The sequence below is a fragment of the Eubalaena glacialis genome, chromosome 8, assembly GCF_028564815.1.
Source record: "Eubalaena glacialis isolate mEubGla1 chromosome 8, mEubGla1.1.hap2.+ XY, whole genome shotgun sequence".
NCBI lineage: Eukaryota > Metazoa > Chordata > Mammalia > Artiodactyla > Balaenidae > Eubalaena > Eubalaena glacialis.
Genome location: NC_083723.1, coordinates 93,633,987 through 93,656,327, shown reverse-complemented (window position 1 = coordinate 93,656,327; position 22,341 = coordinate 93,633,987). Strand labels below are relative to the sequence as shown.

Below are 22,341 nucleotides of genomic sequence, written 5' to 3'. Positions count from 1 at the left end.
TCTATTTAAGAAATCTCATCCAGAGGCATCGTTTCAAATATCCCCTCTATGCGAACAAATATAAATTTAGTATGCTTGCTCCTAACTCCTTCTCTGAAGCTCCAGTGGTATATTTCCAAAGGTTCTTGGATTGTATAGCATTATTTGAAATTGAACAGGTCTAAAACTCAACTCAGGGTCATCCTCAAACTATATTCAGCTATTCTTCATGATTTCCTAATTTCTATTCGTTTTCCCAACTAGTTGAATGAGACGATGAATGGCAGTCCTGCTAAGAATGCATATCTGACGGCTGCTTCAGTTCTATTCAGCTTTAGTCCTGGGCCAGGACCCCTAAACTCAATCCTGAAACCCTAAAGAAAACCTTCACTGCCCACACCTGGCACAGCTCTTGGGGTTGAAAACAAACTGTAATCTGAGTAATCCGGGACAAGCCTGGCGGCTGCACCTACTTGCTACTGTTTCACCTAATAAAACATCACCTAAACTTACCATCACCAGATAAAGAAAAAATTAAAACCTGGATATATTAATAGGGTCATTAGATTTATTCAATTCTTCTTTCCACTTAGCCTATTATTCTGAAGCTGGGTTTCTAAATAGTCTCTTCACTCAGCTACCCCTCACCCCAATGCTTCCTGGCCAGTCTATCTGTATCTCCATTGTTTTATTTCCTCCCCACTCACCTCCTGAGTGAATGCTAAGCTAATTTAAATTCTTAGAGCAGTGGTCTAAGCGTGCCTACAAAACCAAGACACCAAAGGTGGAATCCACACACAGTGGATAGCTGTGTCTATCTCTTCTTTAACACGGCCCACAAAGCTGTCAGTTATTAGAAAAGAAGCACTCCAAGATTTGAGGCATATTTTGAGGTGTCTCTATGTTTCAAATGTCAAATTTATGTATATATATATTTCAGAACCGTGTAAAATCTTTGCTTTTCATCAAATGCATGGATATGAGAATAATTTACTGTAGATCATAAATTACAAAGTTAACCTATTTTCCTAAACTCAAAAGGAAGTGTACTTAAATATTTACTTTCGGTCCTAAAGTAGCACTTAGCACTTATAAGTACTTTGATAGATAATTGTTTTAATTTTTTAAGGACAGCTGATTCGATATTTCAAGTAAATAAGAAGCAATGATTTATATGTGCAGAATGACATAGTCAACTTTGATCATGCCTGCTCTCCACACACACATTCACACACGCTTCTCTTTGTATTACTGTTGTTCCAGTTAGCTTGCTGGCTGAGCAATGAAATTTATTAAAATCCTGTTTTCCAATGGACTGGCAAATATTGCATCGGAAAGCAGAATTCTAAACCTTTCTCCCACACAATTATTCTGACATGGAATGGAAGGCACTGTGCCTGAGAAAACAGAACAAAACAAAACACAACATCATCCAAGCAAATTAAGTATTTTGAGGGATGCAGCAATATATCTTGCCAAAGTCGCAGAAAATTTGTTTCTGGAATCTCAGATTATAATACTATGGTCACAACATGAAGTCCTATTATTATCATTCCACTAAAATACTAGTACTTCCACAAGAGAATTTTTTATGGGGGAAAAAGTGAATAAGATTTTACAATACTATTAAAACTAAGAATGAACCATTCAATTCCAAGTTTACCTTTCTAATTTTTTTTTCTGGTTTTAGGATTTGGGCACGTATAGTTGACCGAAAAACCATACGGAATAATGAGAAAACTTGATGGGGTTGGAAGACAGGAGTTCTGAGTTCCAAGTCTGCCCTGCCTCAGCTGAGTTTCTTTTTTGCCTTTCTTTTAGCTCAAATATCTGCTCTCCCTTTTATCTCCCCTTATTATCTCCCTTAAGGCTTTCAGCAATTCCTGAGGTTTCAACCATAATGTCTGTGAAATGTTAAAGAATAAGTATCTATGTTCTCCAATTTATGTTCCTTACCTGAAAAATGTTATGTTTCAACATTTATGATAAGTCAAGCACTAGGCTGTGTGCTCGAAGCTAAAAGATGAAAAGAACAGAATCTTTGCCTTCAATGAGATTATGTTTTAGTGCAGGAAGATACAGAGTAAAAGAAACAAACTCCAGTATCATTTTGTATTTGGAGGATACTATGGGGACCCAAAAGAAGAGCAATTAGCCCAAAACTGGGGCATCAGGAGATGATGCTTGAGTTCTGAAAAAAATGTGTAGAGGTCAAGAAGGCAAAGTAAGTTATAAGAACATTCCAGGATAAGGGAAGATAAACAGCAAAGGCATTCAGCTGTGTCATTAACCATGTGTGCAGGGAACTTCAAGCATGCAGAGAAGGCACAATTTCAAGTGCAAGGAGTTAAGTCAGGGTTTGCAGATGATGAGGAGAGAAGGGGAAATGGTGAGGTCAAGGAAGGAAGGGGAGGGATCTATCTGAATCACCTAGTGGGCTTTTCAAACTGTCCTGCTCAGTTGTGCTATGTCTCCTTTGAAGGCTGTGTGCCCCACCCAGACTGCCTCCCAGTCATGGCTGTACTCCTCCTACTGATGACATGCCTGTCCCTATGGTAGTTGTGAAATACGGCTACACTATGAATGCAAGGGGAAATACACTGAAAAGAAGAGGAACAGGAGTCTAAAAACAAGACCGAGAAAAGGTAAGGTAAGAAGCCAAGAGACTAGTTTAAAGAAAGGGAAGCAGAGAGAACGAGTGAAATGGGAGGACTGGGCTTAAGTCCATCCCTATAGGTCCAAAGCCTTCCTAAAGAACTTGTTAGCATCCCCAGCTCAACAAGTCTACAACCAATTCATCGTTTTATCTATGGTAATAGTTCATTCCTAAAATACAAAAAGATTATAAAGGCAATCAGAGTACAGATGCTTAATATATAGCAGTATTCTGGGTTTACATAATTGCAACCATAGAATTTCTGCATCATGGAGAAAAAAGAAATACGTTTCATGATATAAAATGATGTCCTTCAGAGAAGTTGTAAGTATCTGGCTACATAGTTTTGCAAGAACAGGGCATCCCAGGCTGCCTATGGACTGGTCCTTTCCAGTCTCATCTCTCCTACTTTGACTCCTCAGCAAAAAACTATTTATGGTTCTCTGAACAAAACACATTATTTCACAAGCCCCCTTCAGCCTTGAATGCCTCTTTCAACTCCCTAGCCTTGTCTTATCCTTCAGGTCTCCATCCAGGCATGGCCCTGTCCAGAAAGCAGACATTCCTGACCCTTCCTTCCCTGTGTGCTCCTTCATGATGATGATGATAACAGCAGCTACACTTAGCATATACTTCATCTGGGCCAGGCTCTGTTCTTACTCAACTGAGTGCCACATCAACTCAACTCCTCTTCACAACCATCCTATGATACAGGTAACTAATTATATCCCCATTTTACAGATAAGACACTGAGGCACAAAGAGATTAAGTCACCTACCCGAGGATACAACATGGGCCACTGGTAAAGCCAATATTTGAACCCAAGAAGACTGGTTCTAGAGTCTGTGCTCTAATCACCAGGCTATGCTGCCTCTATGATTTAAAACAAGACTGTTCCTAGATATTGCCATGTATGCAATGCTCCTGACACTTTTGTTCAGCATTTATGTTCAATGAGCTGCTGGGATGGGATATGCAATTTCTCTATAAGTACTAAATCTATATTTTAATATGAAGTATGTTAACTATCAAATATTCCTAAAAAAGTATAAAAATCTCTTCCAAAAATATCTTCGTTGAAACTTAATTTTTACAAACACATATAGCTATAACTGGCACACCTAAAATGTGTTAGGATTTACTATTCCTATACGAAAAATCATCTTAGGGTCTAATGAAAACCCTTGGTAATTTGAATATTATAAGATACTAAATTATACTATAATTATTTCAAAGGTCAAGAATCTTAAACATTTAGTCTTAAAACTTTCTACCTGGGTGATGCAATCAGGAAATTGAAGTATGTATGAAAATATTTAATTATATAAAACATGTAGAAATCTACTAATAATTTAATAATCTTTAAATAAAATGTACAATATTTTCCCACATGGGTGTTTTTTTCCCCTCTGTTGCATAAAAGAAACTTTTTTAAAGAACATTGTTTTTAATGAATATGAGTACATATTTTAACTTTCCAGTGCTAGTTTCAAGGAAGTGGTTTGGAATAAAACATTGTATCACTTATTAACTCGTGGGAAACTCTATGAAGCTATAGTACTGAACACCACTGTAAATTTTTTAAAAATGGACTCAGACCCAATCCTGCCTCTTCAGAAATTTATGGTCTAGTAGGGAAGGAAAATGGACACAGAACACAGGTGTGAGAACTGTTTTTAAAATTTTAGTCAGAATAATTTAAAGAAGGCAAATGTTTACTAACCAGAAGATCCCTGCCTGACCCACAGCTGCAATGATATCAACATCCCATGTGATGTTAGAATGGCCACTAAATTACCTTTTCCTCAGAGAACTTTAAGGCAAAAATACCATAGTGGTTTTGAGCATAGACTATAGAGTCAGAATGATCTGGGTTTGAGTCTCATTTCTATCATGTACTAATTTGACTTTGGTGGGTTCACTTAACCTTTCTGTGCCTCAGTTCTCTCATTTATAATTAAATAATTACATACAGTTCATAGAATTATAGTGCTATTTATTAGGAGGATTAAATGAGTTCATGTGAGTGAAGTAGGTGGAACAGTACCTGGTATACAGAATGAATCTACATAACTAACTCTATGAATCAACATAGCTTAAAAAGAGAATCTGATGAAACACATGTCATCTATTTGTACTGAGGCCTTAAATAACCCACAGTTAAAGACATACAAAAAGATGTCACCAACCCACTGACCCAATTATGTGTCTGGGTCCATCCTTACCTCTGTATAAGCAATGGACACACATCATAGCAGTGTTTTCCAAACTTGCTCAGCAAAGTAGCCCTTAGTGCCCTTAATGAAAGACTGTGAAAGAGTTAGTTATACATTTAATTAATTCCACCATCTGAACCAGAAAAATGTCCCTCTGGTTATCAATATTGTTTATGTGCAATACAAAAAATCATAACCTCAAGCACCATTTATCCAGAAAAAAGCACACATTGCCAAACTGGGCAAGGTTAACTGTTTTTAAGGTTTTTCAGCAAATATTGTTTTGCTAGCATTTGCTCACTTTGCTATAAGAACAGGCATAGACAATGAAGACTTAAGAAAAATGTGAAACAAAAAGAAAAACATAAAACTGAGAAAAGTCTAGTAATTAAATCCCCCATTGTTTTTTAAAAAATAATTTCTATCCATTTTTAATAGTATCACGAAGCAAGCCTGTTCAAGACCTACTGTTCTGACATACAGGCCTCCTGAAATCCAGATGCTATCTATCTCTGTTTGTTTATCAAAACTATTTACAATAGCCAAGACATGGAAGCAACCTATGTGTCCATCATCGACAGATGAATGGATAAAGAAGATGTGGAATATATACACAATGGAATATTACTCAGCCATAAAAAAGAATGAAATAATGCCACTTGCATCAACATAGTATGATAATCTCCAGGTTCATCTAAGTGAAATAAGCCAAAGACAAATATCGTATGTATAGGCGACAAATATTATATGATATCACTTATATGTGGAATCTAAAAAAACGATACAAATGGACAAACTTATGGTTACCAAAGGGGAAAGTGGGGGGGGGGGAATAAATTAGGAGTTTGCAATTAAAATATAAACAAACAAACACTACTACATATTAAATAGATGATAAACACAAAGGACCTACTGTATAGCGCAGAGAACTATACTCAATATCTTGTAATAGCCTATAATGGAAGAGAATGTAAGAAAAAAAGTATATATTATATTTATATATATATATATATATTATATTTATATATATATATATATATATATATATATATATATATATATATATAAAAAACTGAATCTCTTTGCTGTGCACCTGAGACTAACACAACATTGTAAATCAACTATATTTCAATAAAAAGAAATAATTTAAAAAAAATTTCTGCCATTGCCCTGTTCTATTCAGCAGTTAGTTATTAATTAGATTTCTAGTCAGTCACCCAGAATTCACATATTCTATACAGCAAGAGACCTGTTCTGAGAGTGAAGCAGCTTTGCTATAAAGAAAGCACCAGAAAGCACCACAGAATCCTGGAATCGAACCTAACCTTTTAGATTTCTAATCCAAGGCATTTTTCTAGAAAAAAGCAGCCCCAGACCCAAGTGCCCCAGCTAGTTGGTGGCAGAGCTGAGGTCCTTTTCCTTTTAATTTGCCATCTACCAGTTCTGTGCTTTTTGTTTGTTTGTTTAAAAACTTTTTCCTTCAAAACTGAAAGTCAGAAGAAACAATAAAATTTGAAGGCACAACCTTAAATAGCTAGCAGCAAAAAGCAGGAAGATGTTTATCTTTGAGAAAATATGTAGTAGGACAATGGAATTTTCATCTAAATTCAAGTAATCACAATAAAAGGAACCTACCATCAGGCTAAATTGTATAGTGTAAGAAAGAGTGAAGTAAATGGGTAGGACATTGTACAATATATTTAGACAACTCCATTGGCATTTCCTACTCCTCATACCCCCGAGCCAATCTGGAACAATCTGGATTTTGTAATTAATAAGAGAAGGATTACAAGGGACTTCCCTTATCCACATCTTTGTAGTCAGCCATAAGTATGTGTGGGTGAGAGGGGGAAGAGGAGGATGGAAGAGAAAAAGCAAGGAAGAGGAGAGAGAGAGGGAGAGTAGAATTATATTTCATTTATATTACTTCATTTATATAACTACTGGTTTTCCTCTTCCTTCATATGTTACTTACTTACAAAGCTGCATTCTTCCATTAGAAATCAATTCAGACATGGTATTAAAAATAAGCAAATAATAACAAATTTTATAAAAATTCCATAAGCTATTTCAAGTTGGATATGCAAATGTTACCATTATTTAAAATCAGTAAATATCAAATGGAAGATTAGAGGTTGGTTAGGGGCACAATAAGAAAAGTCAAATGTATAAAACAAGAAGATTTCAATTGCATTCAATTATTTCACCCAATCAATCACCTAGAAGCAAAGATTCTCTATCGAAAATTGCATTGCCTTCCCAACTCCTTGGAGAGCCAGTTTAGTTAACAGCCTACCTATGCTTCAGAGATGACCATGCAGCTTACATGTCAAACTCATTTTAAAGTGTCAATCATGTCCCTTTCAATCTAATTAGTTTGGAAAGTAGTGTCACTGACCTGGAACTATGCAGACCATTTATTATCATATCATTTGATCAACCTAACACTTTACCTCAGTTGAGTTTGAGACACCTGTAGCCAAAATGTAATATCCTTTCTCCCACTCATTACTGGTAACTCTCAATACAATTTCCTATTTACAACTCAATTTCTCTCTCTATGAATAAGCATGGCCAACTTCACAGAAGCATCCCCAGAATTTCCCTTCTTTAAGATTTCATGATAATTAATTAAAATAGAAAGGTAAGGGGAATAAGAAAAATATTTTATATTTTATCTATATGAATGTATATATATACACACACAAACACAATACCTGAACCAGAAAAAATACATATGTATATTAAAAAAAAAAAAAAGATTTGAGTTTTTGATGCCCACGAACTGCTGAAAGGAGGGAAGAGGTAGAGCAGAGGAACATGCATATATGCTGGGAGAAATCTGGGACCTTAAACTGGAGGGAAAGCTATTCTTTTTTTGACATAACACCACCGCCATTTTTATAAAAGGAATCTGTAGGTTATAAACCCAACATCACCAGATGGGTTTGTGTTATAATAAAGGAAAGCTTTTCCAGCTTCATAGTATTTAATTAACAAGGTAATCACTAATTCCTGAGAGGTCAGAGAACGCAGCCTAGTGCCTCTAGGGAAGGAGCTAAAGGCCAGACCACAGTGAGCTTGGAATGAGGCAGGGCTGGGGGAGGGGAGCTGTTCAGGGCAGCACTGGTGGCTGGAAGATGCTGGTCCATCAAGCAACAGAGATCACCTGGCCCACTCCCTGGCAAAAGCATGAAAATTACCAAATCTTTGCTTTAGTTTTGCATATTTAAAAACTGATTTGCAAGATCAGTTTGCAAATACAAAAATATTTTTGTATTGCAAAAATACAAGCGGGCATCTCTGAACCAGAGCATAACATATTGAATCAGGGACGAAAAAACTACATACATTCATATGCCACCAAAACGTTGTATTTGTATTTTTAAAGGTGGTATTAAAAAAAGAAGTATAGCAGTTATATTTAAAGTAATGACTATTCACTCTAGAAAAGACAATCTAAAAGCAGGATGTCAGCTGCCAACGCTTCCGTTCCCGGCCTGTGCTTTCCTTTGGGGAAGCTGCATTTTACCAAAATTCCTGTTTGGAGGATAAGCAAGATTCTTCATTTATGTTTGCTTGATCAAATAATTATTCGTGAATATGATTTTACATCTGGTCAAATAAAATATGCATATGTTTCACACTTACCTTCAGGTGAAGAGCCTGTCTTTTGAGAAAAGACAGCATTTACTTTACTCTTCTTACTGATGTCACTGTTTACAGACAAGCTGGATTGAATTTTTCTATGCATTTTTTGAGAAACGGGTGCTGAAAGTCTTCGATTCTCTGCAGATACATGTTTGGCCCCGTGGTGGATTCCATTGCCATTGCTCAGACTTGGGTGGCCGTTCTTTATCTTGCTTATTTCCTCCTCACTTTCCTGTGCTGCAGTTTGAAGCTGAGGCAAGCGCTGAGGTTGGGCTAAGTGAAAAAAACAGGCAAAGTTTATCCAGTTAAAAAAATGAATATTTGAAAATAATCAAAATAGACTCAGTAACAGACTTTCTTGGATCTTACCCATGATCCTAAAAGTGAAGAGAAAAAAAAAAAAAAAGGAAAACATGAATAAACATGAACATAGAGAAAGCATAATTACTAAAAGGGAAAATGAGAAAGGGGTCATCAAGGGTGACTTTCCACAAGGGATATAAAAAGAGGAGAAAAAAAGGTATTTTTTTTCTTTAAAAAATTTAAGTTGCAAATCTGAAAAACATTAATTCAAAACTCATTCAACAGCAAATGTGGATTGTTTTCTAAGTCCCAGGTCCTTTTTTAGGTGCCATAGACAAGCAGTACTATAGCAATATCCCTGAAAATGATAAACTGCTCAATTACCTTTTGAGATAAGAGGCAAGGAACAATGAGGTCAGGTATCAAAGCTGGATAAGAGAGAACGAGATAGTTGTTTTTCTTTTTAATTCCACTTTAAATTCTGAAGAAGAAAACCTTTTCCATATTCTTTAATTTGATTTTAAAATAAACCATTTATGGAAAGATAGGAATAGAAAAGAACTTCCTTAATCTGGCAAAACGCATCTATCAAAATTAGAAGTCAACACTGGAGAAGTGCTCCTGTTTGGTCAGGACCAAGAAAAGAATGCCCACCTTCACCCTCTTATGCAACATTACACTGGCAAAAACAATAAACACCAAAAAGAAAAAAAACAGGGATGAGTCCTGGAAAGGAAGAAACAAAATTTCTGAGATGGGTATATAATTGAATATTCCAGGGGAAATCTAAGAGACTATACATTCTGAAAAACTAAGAATTTAGCAAGACTTATACACGATGAACCATATTCAAATCAACCAAATTCTACACGCCAACAGTAAGCAACTAGCAAATATGCAAGAAAAATTGAACTCTTCATAGCAACAAAAAAAGAAAAACAAGCCAACAGACAAAAAACCCTATAAGTATCTAGGAATTAAGCTAGAAAAAAGGCGGCAGAGATTTCATGGCAAAAATTACAAAATATTACTGAAAGACATAAAAGAAAACCCTAATAAATGGAGAGAGTATAAATATGTTAATTCTGATAATATGTTAATTCTCCCCAATTTACTTAATGTAATTCCCATAAAGTTTCCAAAAGGCTTATTTGTGGAACTTGACGAGCTGATCCCAAAATTTATAAGTAAGAGTACAAGAATCACTAAGGAAAATTTAAGGAAGAAAAAGACAAATGTGGGACTTGACTTACCAGATATAAAGTCTTATTTTAAAACTACAGTAACTAAGACAGTACGGTGGTGGTCCAGGCATAGACATAAACCAATGGAACAGCAGAGAAAGTCCCCAAAATGTATATGTATGCACATGCAAATGCATGTATCTCTCATACAAAGAAATTTCAGATGTATTAAATGTCTACATATGAAGAGCTTAAAAGAAAATTATAAAAGAACATTTTATTAGCATGACACCTAAAAGGGCAAACTACTTTGATTCTTTGGACAACAAATCACAAAACAAGCGGGTGACTAGTGATCATCTGTCTGCCCAGCATTTCTGAATACCCTCATAGCTTTTGATAACGTCCTCTATCACTTCCCTACATTCCTCTTGAGTTAGAGGGCACATACGTGACTTACATTCTACCAAGGAGAAGTATGCAGAAGTGCAGAAGGTGCAGAAGTACCAATGCAAGATGGCAGCCACACCTGGGTCGTGGAGCCTCTCGCACAGACAGTGAAGAAGGCATTTGTTGGTCTTGGCAGTGGGTGCAGTGTCTGGTGTCCACTTCCTAGCAGACCAGTGGGCCTAGGGTGCAGTATTAGTGGGGTTTTCATTAGGGAAGCCCCGTTGAATGGATGGGCATGATCCTTGGCTGTGTAACTCTTGGGACAGTCTATTGCTACTAATACATTTATTTTCTATAAATTAGCTAAAATGGATTCTGGTTTTTGCAGCTTAGAGCCCTGATCTCAACCCAAAATGTTATCTGTTTACATTGGTTAAGTAATGAGGTTCTTAAAATCAACATTTACCTTGCTTGTGTAGCTCCTAAGCAGAGTTACCAATCGTAGCATTTCATCAAAACAACAGCAACAACAAAAAACGTTCGGTGTCAAATTTTACTATTATATAATTTCCTGGAATTTTAAAATCTGAAGCTGCTGTTTTAGTCTTTTCTGTTTATGATCATGAACAGTTAGGAAATGTAAATTAAATCTGAATACTAAGAGGTCTTTGACTTAGAAAAAGTATTGCATGAAAAACTGTAACAGTTATACATGGCACTGATAAGTCTAAAATGGACTAATTATCTGTCATCTGGGGACTACCTAAGACTTGGTATATATTTTTGACAAAGAAGACAGCTTGCATTTGAGTAAGTCTTTAGCACACATTGTTTACTTCCATTCTTGTCCACATATCCTATGTCTCTTAAGGAAAAACATCTTAACATACCAGAATATTTTACTCATGAATGTGCATATTGTAAGAAAAGAAGTTTAGTTTTTTTCTGCTTAATGAAAGCATCCTTTCATACCAAGTCTATTAACAATAATACCCAATTTATAAAACTAATATATGAACTCCTCTTAGAGTTATTCAGTTTTTTAGTGATAAAGGAGAATAGTTTTCTAAACATTTATTATTTGGGAATAACACAAAGTAACAGCTATAAAATTTATTAAAATGTTCTGTTTTTCTCCTAACTTCTGGTGAAAAGAAAAAAAGAAGGTTACTTCTCTGTTTACTAGCTATATATGCCCTTCTCAAAACTGAAATCAACAATCAAGGCTTGTGCAGGAGATCTATTTCTTATGGGTGTGCAATCATTTGATTCAGAGATTAATTTGCTGCTCCTGTAACTTCTTGTATCAACTAGAATGACATCCTAATGACTGCTATTGAACATAAAGCTAGTTATGCATATGTATTTAACGGGATGCCAAAGAAGACAGTTAAACCTAATTTGGTGTTCTTTTCAGAGCTCCTTCCAGTAATCGCACCAAATAAATGGAATGTTTCGGGCCACTTCTTCTCTGAAAAGAATAATTCAAGCAATCTGAGAGCTGGGTTAAGTTGAAATGTTACTGACCAATGCTGGGGAGACTTATCAATCAAAAAGGCCCTGTCATATTCCATAATCCAAGATCAATTTAAAATTATTATGTAATAAACATTCTCCATAAATAAAAATAAAGGTGGCAAAAGACATCAGGTCTTGCCACCAAATCCTAAAACCGACAGGTCTGACCTTTTCCTACTATCAAAATTGACTATTTGCAAATTACTGGGTATGGCCGGAGTGATATTCAAACATATCCTTAATGATTTATCTACATTTCAATCTTCAAAATGATATCTATTTCTGTTGGCAGATAAATGATAGTACATTCATTTTTGTTTCACTGCCACCTAATTATTTTTAGTGTAGTTTGTATTATGGGTCAAGTAACCAAGTATTATCTCTTCACTCCAGTTTCTTAACATTATGATTTTGTCAGATGCATGCAAGATATAAGTCAAATCAAAACTGGATAAACCCTAGATATATGAATTATCTTAAAAGACATTTAACTTCATTGATAATTTTTCATAGATGTGAATTAAATCTTACAGTAAAAGTACAACTAAAACCAAATCAGGAATGTGATTTTATTCTTGAATAAAGAACAGAAACGTCTGACTGATTAAACCATAACTACTTGGCTTTAAACAGATTTCTTTTCCTTATTGTGTAAAAGTTGTGTATGGCTTAAAAAAAAAAAAAAGCACACTAATATGGGAATGACACAATGCTTCTTAAAACACAAGTGATGCCTAGGGACCCTCACTCTCCCTTTAATGATCCACTGCTCTCATTCAGCTGTCTTTCTTTTTTCAAATCTTTACATATGTGACAGCTCTCAAAAGTAGACCATAGACCATCTGGCATTTTCAGAGGTGTAACTTGTGCAAATTCAGCTCTATTGGGAGTGCACTGCTATCTTCTGCCTGCGTTATAAAGGGACAATAGAATGTAGAACTTATGAGTTGTTTTGAATTATTCATTTTTTTGCCTGTATATTCAAGAAATTTTACAAACTCTGCATTTTGTACTACATAATCACATGCGTTAAAGGTACAAAGAAACTTTTTGACACCTCTTTTCTACAGAAGGCTGGCATTTTGTTTGATATGTGAACATTCAGCATCTGTTATATCATTCTAAACAGGATGGGTGCTTCTACAAAAGACCCCATTTTAAACTTACTCTATATGAGCAAAAAAATGTATTCTTGATATTCAGTAACAAATGCAATACACATCAAAATTTCAAATACCAGTCATATGAACATTCAACATCTCCAAACCTGGATAGCATTGGTCACCCGCTTACCATATGTGTAAAGAATTTTTTTTTTAAATCATTGTTCACACAATGCACCATGATTGTAATTTTAATATCCATGATGAATAGTTACAAATGTCTTAAGAAATACTGTGCTTTCTAGGTTCAAATGTTTTCAATCAGGAAGGAAACCAATAGAATTAGATCTAGTGATTTTCAATAATAATAAATATGGGAGTAATGAGTCAATAGCATGAACTTCTTTTGATAAAATTTTTTTTTTTTAAACTGGGTGATATTGGAGCTAGTAATAACTATACTTGAAACTGCAGCTGCTGGAGTAGCAATATAAAGCAACATTCTGCTATAGTGTATAATCTATTAGCATGTGCAAATCATCTTCAGTCGCTGGTCTCTTTACACAAGTCAGATTTAATAAAATTACAAAAGAATCTCATGCCATTTAGTCAGTTTAAATGGTTGTTGTACACATACAAAAAAAAAATCTAAATTAAATGCTTAGGATTTAAAATTGTCAGTAACAGAATGAACAAAATAGAATATGGAGAATAGAATATGGATGGGGGAAACTGACTTGGTGTAAACCGAATTTACTCTTCCTAGGGATAGTTACAAAGCTTTTATTGGGTACCAAGTACTATGCTATTCCACGGTCACTATGAGACAGACAGACACACACACACACACACACACACACACACACACGTAGACTTTATTTATACATATCTATAACAAAATAGTATTTTATTATATATACATAAAATATATGCATCTACATACAATAATAGCTTTAAAAGTTTCTTACTTCAATATGCACTAATATGACACAACTATACTACTTTATTGTTATAATGTAAATTTAGGCTAAAATCAACTAAAATAAATGTGCTATTAGACAACCAGGTATCAGCTTGATGCAAGCCTTTCTCAGTGTGCAGACCCTGGGTGGACCCAGCATCCTAACACACACTCTGGAAGCTCCTGGCATTTTCTATTTCTGTGTCCTTAGTTTCCCTCCAAGGGCCTTCTGATTTTCCATCTTCATTTTATTTAATGTGTATACTAACATATTGAGACATATTTTGGAACTGTAATTTTTTTGGAACCTTGATCATTTGAGAATCCCAATTAAATTCTGACTACATGACTGAGGCCTCACAGGATGGAAGGGATTGTCTTATGATGCTATCACAATGGTTAGCATTTTTAACAGTAATTCCTTTTTAAGTATTGCAAAATAAATCACCAGATGTCAGGGCTTAGATGTACTTCTTCCCAAAACAACAGAATACAACTTTTAGAAGTTTGGAGAATTGAGCACTTTTCTCCATTTCATAAAGAACATTTAGGAAGTACTTAAACATCTTTAAGTAGAGCCTGGAAGAGGGTGATTGCTAGCTGTTCACCAGATCCATCCTCCCCATTGTCCTGGGCATGGGGCTAACCCATTTCCCAGCCTCCCTTGCAGTTCAGTTCAGCCACATGTCCATGTTCGCTCTGAAGGACTGAGAGAAGAAATTATTCTTGCCACTTCTAGGCCGGGGCCGTAAGACTTGGGTGTGTCCTCCCTATACTATTTTTCTTGCACTTGGGCAACCCAGCTTTGACCACAGCTGAGGGAGATATCTTAAGGGATGTTGGAGAAACCGAACAGAAGGAATCTGCATGGCAGCAGGGAAGAGAGCCTCTCAGTGACCAGGAATACTCATCTCATACTGTTACATAAGAAATAAACCTTGAGGCGAACGCTGTGCTCCGGGCGCCACAATGTTGAGGACACGGTCTCTCCGACACCTCGAGCCCGGGGGAATCGGCGGCATCCGCGGCGGGAATGGCCATAGCCACCTCAGCTCCTCACTCGGGTCCTTCCCATCGTCTCGCTGAGAGCCTGTCCCAGCCACAGGGACACCTCTCTCGTCCTCCCTCCAAGGCTCACGGGACCGACAGACGGCCGTGGCAAGTGAGGGCCGGACTGCGGGCAGCAGCAAGCTGGCTTGCTCTATGCCAACCTGCTTCTCCACCTGTCTCTCAACAAAACCTCCTCCTACACCTGTAATTTGAAAAAGAGACCTTCAAGATGGCAGAGGAGTAAGACATGGAGATCACTTTCCTCCCCACAAATACATCAGAAATAGATCTACATGTGGAACAACTCCTACAGAACACCTACTGAACGCTGGCAGAAGACCTCAGACTTCCCAAAAGATATATATTTTTTTCCTTTTTCTCTTTTAGTAGTGTGTATGTGTATGCTTCTTTGTGTGATTTCGTCTGTATAGCTTTGCTTTTACCATTTGTCTTGGGTTCTGTCTGTCCGTTTTTTTGTTTGTTTGTTCCTTTTTTTTGTATAGTTTTAGCGCTTGTTATCATTGGTGGATTTGTTTTTTGGTTTGGTTGCTTTCTTCTTTCTCTCTTTCTTTTTAATTTTTTTATTACTTTTTAATTTTTAATAATTTTTAATTTTAATAACTTTATTTTATTTCTCTTTCTTTCTTTTTTTCTCCCTTTTCTTCTGAGCCGTGTGGCTGACAGGGTCTTGGTGCTCCGGCTGGATGTCAGGCCTGTGCCTCTGAGGTGGGAGAGCCAAGTTTAGGACACGGGTCCACCAGAGACCTCTCAGTGCCACATAATATCAAACAGCGAAAGCTCTCCCAGAGATCTCCACCTCAATGCTAAGACCCAGCTCCACTCAATGACCATCAAGCTACAGTGATGGACACCCTATGCCAAACAACTAGCAAGACAGGAACACAACCCCACCCATTAGCAGAGAGGCTGCCTAAAATTATAATAAGGTCACAGACACCCAAAACACACCTCTGGACATGGTCCTGCCCACGAGAAAGACAAGATCCAGCCTCATCCACCAGAACACAGGCACCAGTCCCCTCCACCAGGAAGCCAACACAACCCACTGAACCAACCTTAGCCACTGCAGGCAGACACCAAAAACAACAGGAACTATGAACCTGCAGCCTGCAAAAAGGAGACCCCAAACACAGTAAGTTAAGCAAAATGAGAAGACAGAGAAACACACAGCAGATGAAGGAGCAAGGTAAAAACCCACCAGACCAAACAAATGAAGAGGAAATAGGCAGTCTACCTGAAAAAGAATTCAGAGTAATGATAGTAAAGATGATCCAAAATCTTGGAAATAGAATGGAGAAAATACAAGAAACATTTAACAAGGACCTAGAAGAACTGAAGAGCAAACAATGATGAAAAACATAATAAATGAAATTAAAAATTCTCTAGAAGGAATCAATAGCAGAATAACTGAGGCAGAAAAATGGATAAGTGACCCAGAAGATAAAAGAGTGTAAGTAACTACAGCAGAGGAGAATAAAGAAAAAAGAATGAAAAGAATTGAGGACAGTCTCAGAGACCTCTGGGACAACACTGAACACACCAACATTCCAATTATAGGGGTCCCAGAAGAAGAAGAGGAAAAGAAAGGGACTGAGAAAATATTTGAAGACATTATAGTTGAAAACTTCCCTAATATGGGAAAGGAAATAGTTAATCAAGTCCAGGAAGCACAGAGAGTCCCATACAGGATAAATCCAAGGAGAAACACACCAAGACACATATTAATCAAACTATCAAAAATTAAATACAAAGAAAACACATTAAAAGAAGCAAGGGAAAAACAACAAATAACATACAAGGGAATCCCCATAAGGTTAACAGCTGATCTTTCAGCAGAAACTGCAAGCCAGAAGGGAGTGGCAGGACATATTTAAAGTGATGAAAGGGAAAAACCTACAACCAAGATTACTCTACCCAGCAAGGATCTCATTCAGATTTGATGGAGAAATTAAAACCTTTACAGACAAGCAAAAGCTAAGAGAATTCAGCACCACCAAACCAGCTTTACAACAAATGCTAAAGGAACTTCTCTAGGCAGGAAACACAAGAGAAGGAAAAGACCTACAATTACAAACCCAAAACAATTAAGAAAATGGTAATAGGAACATGCATATTGATAACTACCTTAAATGTAAATGAATTAAATGCTCCAACCAAAAGACATAGACTGGCTGAATGGATACAAAAACAAGACCCATATATATGCTGTCTACAAAAGACACAGTTCAGACCTAGGGACACATACAGACTGAAAGTGAGGGGATAGAAAAAGATATTCCATGCAAATCAAATCAAAAGAAAGCTGGAGTAGCAATTCTCATATGAGACAAAACAGACTTTAAAATAAAGACTATTACAAGAGATAAAGAAGGACACTACATAATGATCAACAGATCAATCCAAGAAGAAGATATAACAACTGTAAATATTTATGCACCCAACATAAACATAAGAACACCTCAATACATAAGGCAAATGCTAACAGCCATAAAAGGGGAAACTGACAGTAACACAATCATAGTAGGGGACTTTAACACCCCACTTTCACCAATGGACAGATCATCCAAAATGAAAATAAATAAGGAAACACAAGCTTTCAATGATACATTAAACAAGATGGACTTAATTGATACTTATAGGACATTCCATCCAAAAACAACAGAATACACTTTCTTCTCAAGTGCTCATGGAACATTCTCCAGGATAGATCATATCTTGGGTCACAAATCAACCTTGGTAAATTTAAGAAAATTGAAATGATAGAAAGTATCTTTTCCAACCACAATGCTATGAGACTAGATATCAATTACAGGAAAAAATCTGTAAAAAACTACAAACACATGGAGGCTAAACAATACATTACTAAATAACCAAGAGATCACTGAAGAAATCAAAGATGAAATAAAAAAACACCTAGAAACAAATGACAATGAAAACACAATAACCCAAAACCTATGGGATGCAGCAAAAGCAGTTCTAAGAGGGACATTTATAGCAATACAAGCCTACCTCAAGAAACAAAAAAACAACTCAAATAAACAACCTAACCTTACACCTAAAGCAATTAGAGAAAGAAGAACAAAAAAACCCCAGAGTTAGCAGAAGGAAAGAAATCATAAAGATCAGAGCAGAAATAAATTAAAAAGAAATGAAGGAAACAATAGCAATGATCAATAAAACTAAAAGCTGGTTCTTTGAGAAGATAAACAAAATTGATAAACCAATAGCCAGACTCATCAAGAGAAAAAGGGAAAAGACTCAAATCAACAGAATTAGAAATGAAAAAGGAGAAGTAACAACTGACACTGCAGAAATAAAAAGGATCATGAGAGATTACTACAAGCAACTATATGCCAATACAATGGACAACCTGGAAGAAATGAAGAAATTCTTAGGAAAGCACAACCTTCTGAGACTGAACCAGGAAGAAATAGAAAATATGAACAGACCAATCACAAGCACTGAAATTGAAACTGTGATTAAAAATCTTCCAGCAAACAAAAGCCCAGGACCAGATGGCTTCACAGGCAAATTCTATCAAACATTTAGAGAAGAGCTAACAGCTATCTTTCTCAAACTCTTCCAAAATATAGCAGCGGGAGGAACACTCCCAAACTCATTCCAAGAGGCCACCATCACCCTGATACCAAAACCAGACAAATATGTCACAAAGAAAGAAAACTACAGGCCAATATCACTGATGAACATAGATGCAAAAATCCTCAACAAAATACTAGCCAACAGATTCCAACAGTACATTAAAAGGATCATACACCATGATCAAGTGGGGTTTATCCCAAGAATGCAAGGATTCTTCAATATACGCAAATCAATCAATGTGATACACCATATTACAAACTGAAGGAGAAAAACCATATGATCATCTCAATAGATGCAGAAAAAGCTTTTGACAAAATTCAACACCTATATGTGATAAAAACCCTCCAGATAGTATGCATGGAGGGAACCTACCTCAACATAATAAAGGCCATATATGACAAACCCACAGCCAACATCATTCTCAATGGGAAAAAACTGAAACCATTTCCTCTAAGATCAGGAACAAGACAAGGTTGTCCACTCTCACCACTATTATTCAACATAGTTTTGGAAGTCCTAGCCACGGCAATCAGAGAAGAAAAAGAAATAAAAGGAATCCAAATCAGAAAAGAAGAAGTAAAGCTGTCACTGTTTGCAGATGGCATGATACTATACATAAAGAATCCTAAAGATGCCACCAGAAAACTACTAGAGCTAATCAATGAATTTGGTAAAGTTGCAGGATACAAAATTAATGCACAGAAATATCTTGCATTCCTATACACTAATGATGAAAAATCTGAAAGAGAAATTAAGGAAACACTCCCATTTACCACTGCAACAAAAAGAATAAAATACCTAGGATTAAACCTACCTAAGGAGACAAAAGACCTGTATGCAAAAAACTACAAGATACTGATGAAAGAAATTAAAGAGGATACAAACAGATGGAGAGATATACCATGTTCTTGGATTGGAAGAATCAACATTGTGAAAATGGCTCTACTACCCAAAGCAATCTACAGATTCAATGCAATCCCTATCAAACTACCAATGGCATTTTTCACAGAACTAGAACAAAAAATCTTAAAATTTGTATGGAGACACAAAAGACCCTGAATAGCCAAAGCAATCTTGAGAAAGAAAAACGGAGCTGGTGGAATCAGGCTCCTGGAGTTCAGACTATACTACAAAGCTACAGTAATCAAGACAGTATGGTACAGGCACAACAAACAGAAATATAGATCAATGGAACGGGATAGAAAGCCCAGAGATAAACCCACACACATATGGTCACCTTATTTTTGATAAAAGAGGCAAGAATATACAATGGAGAAAAGACAACCTCTTCAATAAGTGGTGCTGGGAAAACTGGACAGCTACATGTAAAAGAATGAAATTAGAACACTCCCTAACACCATACACAAAAATAAACTCAAAATGGATTAAAGACCTAAATGTAAGGCTAGACACTATAAAAGTCTTAGAGGAAAATATAGGCAGAACACTCTATGACATAAATCACAGCAAGATCCTTTTTGACCCACCTCCTAGAGAAATGGAAATAAAAACAAAAATAAACAAATGGGACCTAATGAAACTTAAAAGCTTTTGCACAGCAAAGGAAAACATAAACAAGACGAAAAGACAACCCTCAGAATGGGAGAAAATATTTGCAAATGAAGCAACTGACAAAGGATTAGTCTCCAAAATATACAAGCAGCTCATGCAGGTCAATATCAAAAAAACCAACAACCCAATCCAAAAATGGGCAGAAGGCCTAAATAGACATTTCTCCAAAGAAGATATACAGATTGCCAACAAACACATGAAAGAATGTTCAACATCATTAATCATTAGAGAAATGTAAATCAAAACTACAATGAGATATCATCTCACACCAGTCAGAATGGCCATCATCAAAAAATCTACAAACAATAAATGCTGGAGAGGGTGTGGAGAAAAGGGCACCCTCTTGCACTGTTGGTGGAAATGTAAATTGATACAGCCACTATGGAGAACATTATGGAGGTTCCTTAAAAAACTAAAAATAGAACTACCATACGACCCAGCAATCCCACTACTGGGCATATACCCTGAGAAAACCATAAGTCAAAAAGAGTCATATACCACAGTGTTCATTGCAGCTCTATTTACAACAGCCAGGACATGGAAGCAACCTAAGTGTCCATCAACAGATGAATGGATAAAGAGGATGTGGCACATACATACAATGGAATATTACTCGCCATAAACAGAACGGAAATTGAGTTATTTGTAGTGAGGTGGATGGACCTAGAGTCTGTCATGCAGAGTGAAGTAAGTCAGAAAGAGAAAAACAAATACCGTATGCTAACACATACATATGGAATCTAAAAAAAACCAAAAATGTTTCTGAAGAACCTGGTGCAGGACAGGAATAAAGACGCAGACGTAGAGAATGGACTTGAGGATACGGGGAGGGGGAAGGGTAAGCTGGGACGAAGTGAGAGAGTGGCATGGACATATATACACTGCCAAATGTAAAATAGATAGCTAATGCGAAGTAGCCACGTAGCACAGGGAGATCAGCTGGTGCTTTGTGACCACCTAGAGGAGTGGGATAGGGAGGACAGAAGGGAGACGCAAGAGGGAGGGCATATGGAGATATATATATACATATAGCTGATTCACTTTGTTATAAAGCAGAAACTAACCCACCATTGTAAAGCAATTATACTCCAATAAAGATGTTAAAAGTAAAAAAAAAGAAAGAAACTTTGAATTAGCCACGGAATTAATGCTGGGACTCACTATAAAACATTCATAGCTTCTATCAAAGCCTATGAACAACTATGTATAGTATATCAACATACAATATATGTAAATTGCCCCTAGCCCAAATGACCCGAAAGACACCACACTTGCCTAGAGAGAAAGAAACAAAACAATACATTAGTGGCAGTGGAAAGACCACTGCCAAATCCACAGCCTCTGGTGGACCTTAGAAAGCAGCAGCTCAGCTTTATAACACAGGAGCCAACTATCACTGAGGGATAATCATGCATCACGCAGTTCTGTAGGAAAAGAACCCCAGCCTTCAGCTGCCATTCGAGGACAGTGATACAACTCTGTCAGATTTCTTCCTTTACGGTGGCTGGAAGGAAAGCCAGCAGGGTGACCATCCACCACAGTTTGCTCAGGACTGAGGGAGGTGCTGAGAGGTAGAACAGTGGTTTTAAAAGCAGGACAGTCCCAGGCAAGCTAGGACCAGTCGGTCTCCTTTGTATCAGGAGCAATTGGTACACAAGTGTCTTCAACAAGATACTGCCAACAACAGATGGTGGGAAGCGTGCAGGCTTTGACCAAAAAGACCCACTAGGGTTTGAATTCTGGAGTCAGTATTTCCTGGTTCTGTGAGCTTGAGAAAGGTATTTCATCCCCCTGGGCAGTAGGACCTTCACTGGCAAAATGATAGATCTTCATGGGCCTGGGGAGGTTCATCTTCCCAGTTCCACCCCATTGATTTCTCCCTCTTCACTTTCCCCTACTTAATCCCCTCCCCCGCCATTTCTTTCTGATTTATTACTTGCCTTTTATTTTTTATTCTCTGTTACCAGGTGCTTTTTTTCCCCCCTATAAATCAACCCCAAACCTTCTTGTAAATAAACAGGCTTCAAATAAATATACAAACAGAAAAATAAATTCAACAATAAAGAACATTAAAGAAAGCGAGCTACACTTTCTTTTAATATTTGCATGTATTACTGAAAAGTCCCCAGACAGTACA

The 22,341-nt window shown here is 36.7% G+C and overlaps 1 protein-coding gene across 3 annotated transcripts in view; it reads right to left on the bottom strand.

The window, feature by feature from the left end:
• MDFIC (MyoD family inhibitor domain containing) overlaps window positions 1-22,341 on the bottom strand; it is a 97,465-nt gene that overhangs the window by 28,396 nt on the left and 46,728 nt on the right. For all 3 annotated transcript variants that reach the window (XM_061197956.1, XM_061197957.1, XM_061197958.1), the window contains exon 4: window positions 8,503-8,775. In XM_061197956.1, the coding sequence (XP_061053939.1) occupies window positions 8,503-8,775 (273 nt within the window). The remainder of the gene's footprint in view (window positions 1-8,502; window positions 8,776-22,341) is intronic.